The sequence below is a fragment of the Sinocyclocheilus rhinocerous genome, unplaced genomic scaffold (assembly GCF_001515625.1).
Source record: "Sinocyclocheilus rhinocerous isolate Xijiao unplaced genomic scaffold, SAMN03320098_v1.1 scaffold323, whole genome shotgun sequence".
Lineage (NCBI taxonomy): Eukaryota > Metazoa > Chordata > Actinopteri > Cypriniformes > Cyprinidae > Sinocyclocheilus > Sinocyclocheilus rhinocerous.
Window position 1 is genome coordinate 40,472 of NW_015643640.1, and position 15,681 is coordinate 56,152.

At 35.0% G+C, this 15,681-nt stretch overlaps 1 protein-coding gene across 4 annotated transcripts in view; it reads left to right on the top strand.

Annotated features, from left to right (window-relative positions):
• LOC107757600 (multiple PDZ domain protein-like) overlaps window positions 1-14,321 on the top strand; it is a 41,225-nt gene extending 26,904 nt beyond the window's left edge. For 2 of the 4 annotated variants that reach the window (XM_016575117.1, XM_016575118.1), the window contains exons 24-43: window positions 318-416; window positions 894-959; window positions 1,046-1,105; window positions 2,743-2,917; window positions 4,103-4,311; window positions 5,286-5,377; window positions 5,814-5,859; window positions 6,148-6,225; window positions 6,308-6,679; window positions 7,778-7,861; window positions 8,124-8,347; window positions 8,469-8,616; window positions 8,730-8,801; window positions 9,984-10,032; window positions 10,116-10,159; window positions 10,266-10,376; window positions 11,482-11,586; window positions 11,699-11,793; window positions 13,654-13,777; window positions 13,964-14,320. In XM_016575117.1, coding sequence (XP_016430603.1) covers window positions 318-416; window positions 894-959; window positions 1,046-1,105; window positions 2,743-2,917; window positions 4,103-4,311; window positions 5,286-5,377; window positions 5,814-5,859; window positions 6,148-6,225; window positions 6,308-6,679; window positions 7,778-7,861; window positions 8,124-8,347; window positions 8,469-8,616; window positions 8,730-8,801; window positions 9,984-10,032; window positions 10,116-10,159; window positions 10,266-10,376; window positions 11,482-11,586; window positions 11,699-11,793; window positions 13,654-13,777; window positions 13,964-14,128 — 2,418 coding nt within the window. In that variant the 3' untranslated portion in view covers window positions 14,129-14,320. Of the gene's footprint in view, window positions 1-317; window positions 417-893; window positions 960-1,045; window positions 1,106-2,742; window positions 2,918-4,102; window positions 4,312-5,285; window positions 5,378-5,813; window positions 5,860-6,147; window positions 6,226-6,307; window positions 6,680-7,777; window positions 7,862-8,123; window positions 8,348-8,468; window positions 8,617-8,729; window positions 8,802-9,983; window positions 10,033-10,115; window positions 10,160-10,265; window positions 10,377-11,481; window positions 11,587-11,698; window positions 11,794-13,653; window positions 13,778-13,963 lie in introns of all 4 variants that reach the window. The other 2 variants (XM_016575120.1, XM_016575119.1) reach the window with 2 other exon arrangements.
• Window positions 14,322-15,681: the final 1,360 nt, after the last annotated feature.

The window sequence follows — 15,681 nt, forward strand, 5'->3', positions numbered from 1 at the left end:
AACCTGAAAGAGAGAAAAAAATACATATAAAAAGATTGGAATGGTTTATTTTAATGGGTTCTTGCTATTTTTGTGTAAAATATACATCAGAAGGCCTGAGGCTGAGTCTAGTTAGTGTTGATGAGCATTGATGATCTCCATCTGCTGGTCATAATAAGCTAATGCATCACTCCTCTGACCTAAATATACTAGATAACAAGATTAGTTTAAAGAAAATCTGGGGCAAACTGGTTAACTTGAAAGCAGAAGTGTGTTGAAAGAAATTAGCGACTCTGAGAAAGAACTTCAGACATTACATTTTTAATGTGTGTTGGCAGGTACAAGGTGTAGATGTGAGTGATTTTACTCATGAAGAAGCCGTTGAGGCGATCCGTAGAGCAGGAGACAGAGTTGAACTACTAGTGCAGAGTCCTCAGGTAACACACAGATACACACACACTCTCACGCACACACAGTCTGGTCAGCTATCCTTGTGGGGACTCTCCATAGGTGTAATGGTTTTTATACTGTACAGACCGTATATTCTATTGCCCTACACCAACCCTACACCAACCCTACCCCTAAACCTACCCCTTACAGGAAACTTTGTGCTATTTCAGATTTTCAATACACTCCATTCTGTGTGATTTATATGCGTTTTGAAAAGTGGGGACATGGGGTAATGTCCTGAAAAGTCACCTTCTCCTTGTAATACCTATGTCATACCCTTGTCATTATACAAATTTATGTCCTCATTTGTCACAAAAACGCGCGCACACACTCACGCACACACACACACACACTCACACACACACACATCACCACTTTACAAATACCCATACTCAGTGCTAGAATATACACTAGACAAGACAACGCATGAGTACATAAAACATTTATTTCCTCTCTATGTCCAGCTTTCAGCTCCTGACAACTGCCCTGAAGATGACAATGCATCAAAATCAAATTCTCAAAATCATCAGGTGTGTTCTTGCTTATGATATTGTGTTTATCATTCGTGTCTTTGAGGTGATGTATATGCTAACATAACAGTTAATCTCATTTTTAGGAGCCCGAGATCCCCAATAATCTCTCCCCAACCTACCCCTTCAGTCCCATCCCCTTTAAGGTAATGTAATGTGTGTTTGCATAGTAATAATCCAGTATTAGATTTTATGAGCTCCACACATATTCTCTACACGCTGAACACTAGACTACTTTAGGATACTTTTAAAAAGAGTACTTATTATGGATAATAATAATATGCTTTGAAATAATATACTGAATGTAATGACACTTATTTGTATGTTAATTGCAATTAAATGTAGTTTAAATTTATATTAAATGCAGTAGAGTGCTTTTTGACCCAGTACATCTTTTTTTTAGATATTTTATAATTTCTTGTATAGTTTAGTTCCTCGGCCCATAGTTCCACAAGATCACAATGACATGGCAGATACTCTTTTCTTCAGCAGATACTCTTTTCTCTCATCATTTCTTGTCTTTGAAATATGATTAAAGTGTACTGCAGAATGTACAGACAAACATTTATGATACACTATAATATACGTTAATGTAATTTCTAATTTCTTGTATAGTTTAGTTCCTCGGCCCATAGTTCCACAAGATCACAATGACATGGCAGATACTCTTTTCTCTCATCATTTCTTGTCTTTGAAATATGATTAAAGTGTACTGCAGAATGTACAGACAAACATTTATGGTACACTATAATATACGTTAATGTAATTTCTAAGGAAACTTGGTACTTGCCAATTAGTTGCAAATTAGTATATTAAAAATATCTTCACTTTAAATGTAGAATTAAATATTAAACACACACACATATATATATATATATATACGTACATAACATATGGTTTAGTATGTTAGTCAACACACCAAAATAAGTGTACTTCTTTAAAGCACGAAGAAAGATTCTTAAACACTATTCATAAAACATTATTAAAACGTGTACTTTAATGTATAACATTAAAACATTACAAAGTGCATTTTTTTTAAAGTGCACTTAAATGTGTTAAGAAGCATAGTTGTGAAAGTGTACTCTTAACACTTAAGTGGCCTTTTATTTAATTCATATTATATTATCTGCAAGTACAATTTTTAAAAAATACTTTTAAGATTTGCACATTCAGTACAGTTATGCACACTTCTGTTTCAAGAGGGTAAATAGCAGTAAAAAAAAATTTTCATCCATGAGGTGACAATAAATGTATAAAGGCTGGCTTTATTTTCACATTAATTTTAATGAAAACAAACTTCGTTTTCCCACGTTTCTTTACACAAATTAAGTTAGCATTTAATAAAAAGTGCACTTAAATGTGTTAAGAAGCATAGTTGTGAAAGTGTACTCTTAACACTTAAGTGACCTTTTATTTAATTCATATTATATTATCTGCAAGTACATTTTTAAAAAAATACTTTTAAGATTTGCACATTCAATAGTTATGCACACTTCTGTTTCAAGAGGGTAAATAGCAGTAAAAACATTTTTTCATCCATGAGGTGACAATAAATTAATAAAGGCTGGCTTTATTTTCACATTAATTTTAATGAAAACAAACTTCGTTTTCCCACGTTTCTTTACACAAATTAAGTTAGCATTTAATAAAAAGAATATATCTTTTTGGATTGTCATATTTTAGCTGTGTTGTACCATACTGTTGAGCGCTAAAAATGCAATGAAAGAGATTTTAAATGAGAACTGATTAAAAAATATAAGGACTCTTTCTGGTGCTGTTGTAGCGAACAGAAGACTGGAAGTTGGGGAAGCCTCCACATGTAGCTCCCCCACTCCTGAAACTGCCCTCTAGGCAAGTCGAGACAGAAACAGATGGAGTGCAGCGGGTTCCAGAGAGACCACCGCTGCCAGAAGAGGGTTCACATCATCACAGCGAGCAGGAGCAGGCCTCTTACTGGAGTATGTTTGTATGTGGCACCTACATAACGGGGACCGAATGTCTCCTAAAAACAGTCAAACCTGGAATCACCTTCACTGTGAGGAGTGGTGAATCATTCCTGTGAGGAAAACTGCTCAGTAAACATACCAAATTCAACTTTTTAAAACTGCTTACACACAATTTCTGAAAATATATGGCTCCGTTTCTCTCAACTCTACACACACAACATGCACACAACATGCACACAACATGCAAAACATTACGCATCTCTTGCAAAAGCACACACGTACATGTATTTGCAAAAATACAATGTATATACAGTGTGCATGCACAATTGATGAACTTTACAGTTATTGAACTGAACCGAATCAACACTGAACTGACTTCTGTACTGTAAAATGACTTATTAGAGCTCCTTTACAGCAAATTTGTTGCTTATTGTATAAAGTGTTATACAATCTCAGAAAAGAAGATACAAAAGGTGTCACTTTTCAATAGGTACACCTTTGTACCCCAAGGGGTCCATATTGGTACCTTAAAAGTACATATTAGTATCTAAAGTGCACATATTACTACCTAAAAGGTACAAAAATGTCACTTTTGAAAAGGTACCGCCCCACTGACAGCTTTTGTACCTTTTTTTCTGAGAATGTAGGAATAATAGACTTGTATGAATATTCAGTATATATTTACAAAGGACTGTAAACAGAAATGCAAGGGTGAAAAATGTATTTGTTTCTCTAAACATTGAGTTTCTAAGTCATCAAATGAGGTATATTTACACTATCAAAAGAAATGCAGAGGGGCAAAAATAATTAATTTCTTCTTGTAAGTGAACAAATGATGTATAAATGTTTTCACACACAATCACTGGCTGTAGGTAATCAGTAACTGAGCATGGCATTAAAAAGGCAGTGTTTCCCAAATTAAACACAAGAGCTGTATGTTTTGAATGACGTGTCTAATGTAGAGAACTGCCTTTAGTGTTTTGCAAAAAGCTTGTTTTTCAATTGCAAACTGAGTGTGTCAGAAGTACAACTTTTAGTGTGTAAGCTATTTTTTTAAAAACTAGTAAGCTTAGGGGATCAAAAATATTATTAGCTCTGAATACAAGTCAGTGCCTCTATGAGTGTGTTCACTAATATTGTTTTATCTGGATGATTTTACGTGTGTGTGTGTGTGTGTGTGTGTGTGTGTGTAAGCAGGCCGCATGCAGCAGAGGTATGGCAGTCTGCCTGGAGAGCTGCACATGTTTGATCTGGACTGTGGCTCTCGCGGCTCTGGGCTGGGATTGTGTTTGTCTGGAAACAGAGATGGAGCGCGTGGTAGAATGAGTGTGTACGTGTCAGAGATCAAACCGGACGGGGCTGCTGCCGCAGATGGTCGGGTCAGAGTGGGAGATGAACTACTGGAGGTGAGAACGACCTCCTGAACTCATTTCATTTGGCCAATTATTCAAGACTTTATGCTGTATATGTTATAATTAGAAAGCAGACTCATTCAGTTTCTAATGAAAAACGAGAGACCAGTGAATTGTGATTGTTTAAACAAATACTGATTTTGATGTTTTTTTGGGGGGTGACTGATACTTTTATTCTGCTATCTGCAATGCCTTCGAATTCAAACTATTACCTTTTTTTTTCCTTTAGGTTATTGTTTAAAAGTTGCCATAAACAACAATTGCTTATACTCTCACTGGCAGCTATACGAAATTTGATTGTATAATGATTGTAACAACAGTAATGCAATTATATATTATATAATTTTTAATTAAACTACCTAGTTTAAATGTTGTGCTCAACAGCTAATATTAATGTATTTATTAGAGAAATATTGCGTAATATATGAATACATATATAATGCAAATGATTAATTTTATTTCAGATAATTATAATCATTGTGAAATAATTGTTAAATATATTGAATGCATTATCAAATTAAATACACATCTGACAGCTTTATGAATGAGTCCCATTTAAAACTGAAAACTTTTCAGTATTATTAACAAGAAATAAAGACATTTGTATTACTTTTTAATTCAAGCCTCTTATTTGAAGCACAATGGATTGATAGATTTTTTTTATTGTATTTTTAATGTGTGTGTTGTCAGGTTCAAGGTGTTGGCATGTTTTGTATTAACATACAGTACTTTTAGATGATATTTGATATTATGATCAAGTTGTTCTGTTTCTCAAAGTCTATTAATGTTACATTTATTTTGGCAAAAATGAATGTCATGTCAAAAGATGGTATGTAGATTTGCATGTAAAAATGTTAGAATTGCCCTCAGTCTTCCTAGTATAACTAAAAGAGCAAAACACAGTGAAATATGGGTCTTATCAAAGGTCAAGGGTTAATCTTCAGCGTGTTCGTGTGTGCATTTTGCAGATAAATGGACAAGTGCTGTATGGACGCAGTCACCAGAACGCAACAGCAATCATCAACAACGCTCCGGCTAAAGTCAGGATTCTGCTCACAAGGTGAGACATGTTCACATGAATGCAGATTAACACAAGCTTTCTTCTACGTGCATTTTAATATGCTCTTTATATACATAGCTTATTACTGTGGAGTGCAAACATCTGAGACTGCAATGCATATAATGCATGATTTGTTTTTAATTTGAAACAGAAATAAAGAAAGACTTCGGATTTTGAAATATTTAAAGCAAAGAAAGATATTCAGCACTACTTTTAGGTCTATGCCAGCTTGAATGCACGGTGTCATTAAAGAATGTCGATTCACTCAATTTTTTTATTCTGATATGTATCATTTGTAATGAAAACACTGCATATAATTTGAAATCAACCTAGAAGCATTTTCACTAAAAGTCTCAGACTTTGTATCCTACTATGTATCTATGTGTAGTGTGGATGTGTCACATATTTTGATGCACACATGTAATTTTCTCATCAGGAATAAAGCTGCACAGAACCAGATGACTACAGGACCAGCAAAGGAGGCAATGGAGACACACACACACTTAAATAAATAAACTAAAAAACAGTAAAAAAAAAAGACAATAATTATAGAGCAATGCTTGATTAACAAATTAAATCATTGTCCAAAAAAAAGCATTCTGAACAAGTTCATTACAATATATTTGCTGCATATTTCTGACAAGTTCATAAATTTTTTGTTTTATTCTTTATTTTATTTTGATGAATTTATCTTCGTTTACCACATGTCTGCATTACTGGATGATGTCTTCAATCTCTTGCGTCATCTAATAACACTTTTATCTGTTTAGATGGACAACTGTCCTGTTGTATCTCCAGCAATGCATATCAACATGATCAGAGAAGGTCAACATTCAGTATTATTGCAGGTAAAACTGTCAAATCAAATGTTAGACAAAAAATATCTGCCTGTTTCATTCTCTTTGTTCTCATGTTTCTGTTTGTCGATAGGATGGAAGGATCAGCAGAGAGGATAAACTGAAGTCTCGTTCCTCAGAGAGCCTCAACATTGGTCTTCCTGCTCCAATCAATGCCACATCCAATCATAAGCCCTCCTGTCATCCTGCCAGTCACATGTCTCCCAGCCACTGTACGCCTCCATCATCTGGTGTTTCATCAGCTGATGACAGGAGCCGCTGCGGCCCCACAGCCAATCAGAGCTCTAGCACGGGGCCTCACAGCACTTCTTACTTGGCCCAGGGTTCTGTGAGCTCTGACCCCCTAACAAGTCCAATCATAGCTGGCTGTATAAATACCATCGATATCTGCAAGGGCACCGCGGGGCTCGGCCTCAGCATAGTAGGAGGCTGCAACACAGTGCTGGTGAGGAATTGTAAAGAAAACCATGTATATTAGACTTAATGGTGTCGAAACGGCAACTTGAATGCAAACCTGAATATCAAATACCACAGCAATGTTATCTGTAGTAGCGATAGCCAGCCAAAAATGAAAATATCTCATCATCATTTATTCACTCTCATGTCATTCCAAACCTGATTTTCTTTCTTGCGTGGAACACACAAGGAGAAGTTTAGCAGAATGTTCACGCTGTCCAATCTTTACAATGCAGGTGAATTGTGATATAAAAAAGTAAATAAATAAATAAACTACAAGGCATTTATGCATTGCCAGAATATTTTATCCAAAGCAACTTATATTGCATTAAAGATATCCATTTTGCCAGTTCATGCATTTCCTGGGAATTGAACCCATGACCTTTTGCTTGAGTGTTTGAGCGATAGGAATTCACTGTGAAACTAGCTCACGTGACATCAGAAGCTATACAATATTTTTGAGTGGAGAACAGATTAAAATTTCATTTGAAATTTTAATTTTTGAGTGAACTATCCCTTTAAAGAAATATTTAATGTCAACTAGTGCAGGAAGTTACTCATCTCTTAAACAAAAACAAAACTCATTTACAGTGGAAGTGAATGGGGTATGTTGAGAAATATAAAGTTTGTATTTTTATTTATTTTTTACTTTGAATTATTTACTACTAAAATGCTTATTATTTGATCTGTAAAGTCGTCTAAACCCTCCTGTTTTTGCTCTTTTTGAACTGAGGGATGAGTCTAAATTACTTGTGTATGTGGTATTTGACAGAAGGCCAGAGAGAGCGCTTGATAAAGCTTATATAATATTCCTTTAAATTAAAAATATATTTTGAAGTAACATGTTGCAATCACCAGAAATCAAAATGGGAGTTCAAACAATATTCTCTCTTTCCCTGGGGATTTTTTTTAAAGTGGAAATAAACAAAATTTTTGGATTTTGAAACAGTTAAAAGCAAAGAAAAGTTATTAGATTCTGCACTATTTTTAGGTTCATGCCAGCTTGAGTCGTTAAAGAATGACTGCTTTCAATGCAACTTTTTGCTTGCATGCTGATAATATAATTTCTTTCTTTCTTTATTGTCAGGGCGTAATAGTGATTCATGAAGTGAATAAGGATGGTGCGGCACACAGAGACGGTCGGCTGTGGGCTGGAGATCATATACTAAAGGTACAGAAGTGTAGCATTCACCAGTGAAGTTGTATAGTTTAGTTTACTAAGAACTTCCATTGACCCAAGGTATGTACAATCAAATACACAGAGTAGCAATCATTAATGTAAACTTATGCCTTAGATTGACATCAACAGGGTGCAGTGCACATACAGTATATTTATGCACAGATTAAACTGATCTGGGGAAATATCGAATCTACTTTTTCTGTCCAAGGTTCGTTGAATAGCTCTTAAGTGTAATTACTGTTATCTCCTCCAGGTGAACGGCATTGATCTGAGAATGGCCACTCATGAGGAGGCCTTGGGCGTCCTGCGCTTGAGTCCGCAGTGTGTGCGATTGTGCATCTACAGAGACCCTGGGACAGAAAACCACTCCACACACACCCTCCAGAACCACACACCCGAGGACATGTGGGACCTCTTCAGTGTAGAACTGAACCTCAAAACAGGACAGGGACTGGGGCTTCGCATTGTGGGTAAATGGTGGGTTATTCTCAAGGAATATAATTACATTACAGAACTGCACTCTATAGGTCATGAATAATGCATAGAATCAGCTGTTTTATGATTCATCTGAATTCATAATTGTCTGCATGTCTTTCAGGAATGACACTGGAATCTTCGTGTCTGAGATAACAAGGGGAGGGGCTGCAGACTTGGATGGAAGACTGTTGCTAGGTGACCAGATTTTGTCTGTGAATGGAGAGGACATGCGAGCTGCATCACAGGACGATGCAAGCACGCTACTGCAGGTGCACGCAAATACACAGGAATACAGTAATTAATGCATTTCTTTCATAATCATAATAGGGCTAATTGCGCTCCTCACCTCGTGTGTGTGTGTGTGTGTGTGTGTGTGTTGTAGAGCTGTAGTGGGCCTGTGCTGTTGGAGGTGGCTCGTTTTAAAGCTTCATCACACTACTCATATGGAGATCAGGTAAACGCTGAATCATTCCTGTTATGCAGTACCTTTTGAACTTTGTGATACAAAACAATAAATATGCATGTGTTATAATTCAATTAAATATTTTTTTATATAGGGTTCAAAATACGCTCTGGTTAAGTTCAGACCATTATTTACACATGAAGATGAACAGAATGACTCCCAAAAGAATAGCCATTGCTCAGTGACCGACATCAGGATGTCGATTTAAAGTTCATTTTGATATATTTAAGTTAACCTTTTTTTTTTTTTTTTTTCAGATTTTTGTACATTTATCAAGCAAGGTGGAATTATTTGGCGCGAGAACAACTAACACAAAAAATGATATCAGAACCTAGCTTTTGATAGTTAAAGAGCATTAAGAAAAGAACAAAAATGGAAGACCAATTGAAACAGAATGACTGGCAATTAAAACAACATTCTCAAAAAAAAAAAAAAAAAAAACCTGAACAACTTAATAAATTGACAATTTGTAATGTTAGAACTTTGTGAAGTTAGAATGCATAGCACATGGGAAAGTAGCAAAATTATAATTGTGAATAAAAGAAAACTAAATCGATTTCCATCTTTAAAAATTATTATACAATATATTAGATACACTACTGTTCAAACGTATGGGGTCAGTAAGATTTTTTTAAAGAAAGTAATACTTTTATTCATCATGTATGCATTAAATTGATCAAAATTGACAGTGAACACATTTATAAGATTTCTTTCAAATAAATGTTGTTCTTTTGAACTTGCACAGTTTATATCACAGTTTCCACCAAAATAAAAGCAGCACAACTGTTTTCAACATTGATAATAACCAGAAATGTTTCTTAAGCAGCAAATCAGCATATTCGAATGATTTCTGAAGATCATGGGACACTGAAGACTGGAGTAATGATGCTGAAAATTCAGCTTTGATCACAGAAATAAATTACAGTGTAGAATATATTGAATATATAGAATATATAATTGTAATAATATTTCAGAACATGACTGTTTACTGTAATTTTGATGAAAAAAAAGCTGACCCCAAACTTCTGAACGGTAGTGTATTATGGAGAAAAACTCGTGACACACTGTACACACCATACATACAGTATATTTACAGCGCACAAATGGTCTCAATGGTATCCATCTCAGATCTAACAGTGTTTGTGAGTCTGTGTTCTGTCTGTGTTGTTGCAGGTGGGCGAGCTGGACGTCCCTCTTCTCTCCTCTTTCAGCGCATATGATTGTAAGAGTGTCTGTCACACCACACAATTATTCACTATTCAGTTCTATTCATCAGTGAGTCAATGTTTTCATCTTTTTGCGCAGCTGTGGATGGGAACGTGGACATCAGAACTGTCAGCGTTCAGAAGGTGGGTTTGGTTTTACATGCACTTTCAAAGCAGTAATGTAAGGCATGTTTCTGCAGTAACTGTATGATCCACTAGTAACTGTACGGTTGATGTGATTCTGTCCCAGCATGAGTGTGAGTCTGTGGAGTTGAGATTGAGAGGCACACAGGGAGATGGAATGATTTATATCTCCAACCTGGACCCGACCACATCCGCAGCGCGCGCAGGACTTCTGCAGGTACAGAGAGAGAGAATGAGAATGCTCGACACTTAATATAATACAGGAGCTGAAAGCCTTTCCCCTTTTTCATTATGTTTATGATGGAGCCGATAGCCTGTCCTATTAAAGGCAAAAATTAAATAAATAAATACATAATCATTGTAAGTCTAACAATATACATCAAACTATATGTACACTACCATTCAGAATGTTGTGGTCAGTAAGATTTTTGATTTTTGAAAGAAATTAATACTTTCATCCAGCGTGGATACAAAATTAACAGTAAAGGCATTTATAATGTTAAAAAAGAGATATTTCTCTTTATATCTCTCATTTATAAATAAATGTTGTTCTTTTGAATTTTCTATGCGTCAAAGAATCCTGAAAAAGTTACATTTTAAAATATATTACAATAGAAAACAACTGTTTTAAGTTGTAAAATGTCACAATATTACGGTTTTTACTGTATTTTTGCTTTTAAAAACACACACACACACTTGAGAGAGTACACTAAGATACTGTAAAATGTAAAAAATGTAATTGATGCCAAAACTTTGAACAGTAGTGTGTGTGTGTGTGTGTGTGTGTGTGTGTGTGTGTATATATATACACATACATTTTCCGTTTATTTAGCCTTTACTAGTCAGTAAAAGCTATATAGTTTAAGGCTACACTGTTTTATAGTTATTTATAGAACTATATTACCAATAAATTAAAACACATATATGTATTTGGATTTTTTTTACACTGAAATTTGTGTAAAAATTGAGAAAACTTTTTTTTTTTTTTTTTTGGTCAAAATATTTTTACTGCAATGAACTGTAAGTAATTTTGGGATAATCTTTAGAATTTATGAAATTTAATGATTTTACATTTCGTGTTTGGTCAAGATGGGAGAGGCCAAAATCACCACTTTCACAAATTGATACAGCAATTGAATGTGTTTAAAATCAGCTAGTTTTCGTGCTAGATTCATTTGATATTAGATACTAGTTTATCTAACATATCTAATGGTTCCTACTACAAAAATGTAAATGTCACAGGACACCGAAACGAACACACCACTCATGAGAATTGCTTCCCGCCACCCTCAAAAATAATCACCTCTGAATTGAATTTTCAGCTGGGTGCCAGGGTCATCAGCATTAACGGTACATCAACAGAACGTCTCTCAGTTACTGAGGCAAGTGCTGTCCTGAGAAACAGCAGCGGAGCCGTCACTCTGCAGGTGTGTGTCTTCAGACACGAATCAAATCATTTCAGATACAAAACATCATCAAATGTTCAGTCATTCCACACAGTCTTTCCATGAATGTCACACTCTGTGTGTTTGATTAAAGGTGATGCCAAGTGGCTGTGCAGATGGAGCTAGTAAAGATCAGGCATCTTTAATTCACTCCTCACCTGGAGGACACACTACCCACAACCACCAGAGGTACTCCAAATTAATATTTATCATTTCATTATAATGCATAAAAACTGTCAAACTGTGCCGAAGTAGATTCCTATGAAAAAATCTCATGAAAAAATAAGGTTGTATTGTATTGTTTTTCAACATTGATAATAACCAGAACTGAATCAGCATACTAGACTGATTTCTGAAGATCATGTGACACTGAAGACTGGAGTAATGATGCTGAAAATTCAGCTGCGCATCACAGAAATAAAAGTTAGAAGTGCAAGCAAAATCCCAAAATGACCTTTATTCACCCAATAATTATATGTATAGAACTCCAATTTTATTTAATTGCCAACAGTCTCTTAGTTTGCTTTCATTTTCATTTAACAATTCTATCTGAAATTTTTCGGCACTAAAAATTATGAAGCTCGGGACAAAATACAGGTCCTGATTTATGCTTTCATTTAAGATTTATTACTGGTTTCATCCCAACACTATGGAAGCCTGTTTCCACCACTGAAAAAAAAACAACAACAAAAAACAGTAATTGTGACTTTTTTTTATCACTTCTGTGTTACAAAGTCAGAATTGCGTGATATAAAAAATTCACAATTCTGACTTTTTTGCTTGCAATTGTGAGTTTATATCACGCAATTCTGACATCTTTTCTCTGAGTTGTGAGAAAAAAAACTTGCAGTAACACTTTATTTTAAGGTCCAATTCTCACCATTAGCTAGTTGTTTATTAGCATGCATATGACTAGCATATTGGCTGTTTATTATTACTTATAAAGCACATATTCGGCATGACCATGTTCTAGATCCCTTAACCCACCCAATACCATCACTTCTGTGTTACAAAGTCAGAATTGCGTGATATAAACAATTCACAATTCTGACTTTTTTGCTTGCAATTGTGAGATTATATCACGCAATTCTGACATCTTTTCTCTGAGTTGTGAGAAAAAAACGTGCGGTAACACTTTATTTTAAGGTACAATTAACTAGTTGTTTATTTGCATGCATATGACTAGCATATTGGCTGTTTATTAGTACTTATAAAGCACATATTCTGCATGACCATGTTCTAGATCCCTTAACCCACCCAATACCTAAACTTAACAACTACCTTACTGACTATTAATAAGCAGCTAATTAGCAGTTTATCGAGGGAAAACTCTGTTAATAGTGAATGTGTTCCCTATTCTAAAGTGTTACCAAACTCACAATTGCGAGTTATAAAGTTCAATTCTAAGGAATAAAATAATTTATTTTCTTACAATTGCAAGTTTATTGTTTATTGCATCTCACAATTCTGACTTTATAACTCGCAATTGCGAAGAAAAAAAGTCAGAATTGAGTTTATACCTTTATAAGACTTTATAACACGCAATTGCAACTTTATATCACACAGTTCTGACTTTATAACTTGCATTTGTGAGTTTACATCTCACACTTCTGAAAAAAGTAAGAACTGCGAAATGTAAACTTGCAATTGCGAGAAAAAGTCAAAATTGTGAGATAATAATAATTACCTTTTTGATTTTTTATTCAGTGTTGGAAACAGGCTTCCATACAACGTTGCTTTCAATTAGTCCATGAAATATATTAAAAGTGCACATTTTTACTGAAACGTCTGCTTATGGATATTTCAGAGCAAGTTTGTATGCAGTTCTGTAGAGGCGTTAGAGTCAGCAGAACTCTACACGCTAGAGCTCTGATAAAGGACTTCTCCAAGGCACGCAGACCATTCAGACTCCCTGTTCAATAGAAGTGTTATGCTTGCTTTTTTCATTTTTCTAACTGTATTAAGAGATTAATCATTGCCCTGTTTGCCAATAGGATGCCTCTGTGAGGGGAAAAAAGAGTTAAATTCTATTTGTCTTTTGTGTTTAAGTTCTCCTCAGTTCCAGACTATCACTCTTGACCGTGGCGCTGCTGGGCTTGGCTTCAGTATTATAGGAGGATTTGGCAGTTCCCATGGTGACTTGCCAATCTATGTCAAGAGCATATTTCCCAAGGTACACAAGAAAGACACTGAAGCTAAAAACTGTGAGTTGAGTAACTCTCTTGGCTGCAGTGCGCCACAGAGATCAATACGTGTCCAAACACACGCATGAATCGTAGCATGAACACACCCTGATATGCAGTCATCTGACTGAGAAAGCAATGCTGTTTGTGTATGTGACAGTGCTCTGCTCCCACAGGGAGCTGCGGTGGAGGACAGGCGTCTGCGTCACGGTGATCAGCTGCTGAAAGTAAACGGACAGAGTCTGCAGGGTGTCACTCATTCTGAAGCTGTCGAGCTCCTTAGACAAACCAGCGGGACGGTCACTCTACAAGTACTCTCAAAAACACCACCAACATGCTGATAATGTCACCGTCCTGTCCAGATGGTTTGCATAGACCTCAAAGAGCAGATCGTCAGACACAGATGGAGATCCTACAAGCTGTATTTATCAAAAAGCAAAAAAAACCCTCCCAAAATGTACTCTTTTCTAATTGCAAAAGTAATGTGTAAAAGTGGGAGACGCCAATAGAGACTAGTGCTAAACCAGTGGTTCTCAACCAAAGGGACTGCAGGATGACTTCAAGTTATTTAAATGAATGATATTAATATTAATGTATTCAATTAAATCTAAATATAACTCGAAAACACTTTCTTATTTTTCCCCACAATATTGATTTTATTGAATTTATATATATTAGCTACTACTGAGAGCTCAAATTATGCATTATTTATAAGTGTGGTTCAGTTACACATTTAGGTTGTCATAAATCGTGCAAAAAGCAAGACTAACATATAGGAGCATTTTCTGACTAACCCAATTATATCTGTATTAATTATTATGTCTGTATATGTTGTGAGAGGCATTACATGCGTCTATTAGAATGACAATCAATATTCATCAGCTCATAGATTTGCATAGACCTCAAGGAGCAGATCGTCAGACACAGATGGAGATCCTACAAGCTGTATTTATCAAAAAGCAAAAAAAACTCCCAAAATGTACTCTTTTCTAATTGCAAAAGTAATGTGTAAAAGTGGGAGACGCCAATAGAGACTAGTGCTAAACCAGTGGTTCTCAACCAAAGGGACTGCAGGATGACTTCAAGTTATTTAAATGATAATTATTAATATTAATGTATTCAATTAAATCTAAATATAACTCGAAAACACTTTCTTATTTTTCCCCACAATATTGATTTTATTGAATTTATATATATTAGCTACTACTGAGAGCTCAAATTATGCATTATTTATAAGTGTGGTTCAGTTACACATTTAGGTTGTCATAAATCGTGCAAAAAGCACGACTAACATATAGGAGCATTTTCTGACTAACCCAATTATATCTGTATTAATTATTATGTCTGTATATGTTGTGAGAGGCATTACATGCGTCTATTAGAATGACAATCAATATTCATCAGCTCATAGATTTTTCTTTTTCTACTGTAAATGTACCTGTATACAAAATTAATTATTTCATTGCAGTAAATAACTCTATTAAAGTCTTCATGTTAGACTACAAATTAAGTGCTAAAAGTGCAATACTGCAATTATGAAATACCTAGAGCTATATGTAGTGAGTTGTTTACCCTTATATATAACAGCAATTACAGTATAATTGAGCTGTTTTTACCATTCTGGTTCGCCACCATCTGATCAATTCTTCTGATCTGCATCATCAAGCAGAATGAGCCATGGAGGTAATTATAAGAAGCAAACACAATACATCTCTATGACATAATTCTCGTTTTAATTTTCAAATCGCACATTTAGTCATTTACAGAATAATCTTCAGGCTAATATCAGACACTTACTGTAAATGTACCTGTATACAAAATAAATTATTTCATTGCAGTAAATAACTCTATTAAAGTCTCCATGTTAGACTACAAATTAAGTGCTAAAAGTGCA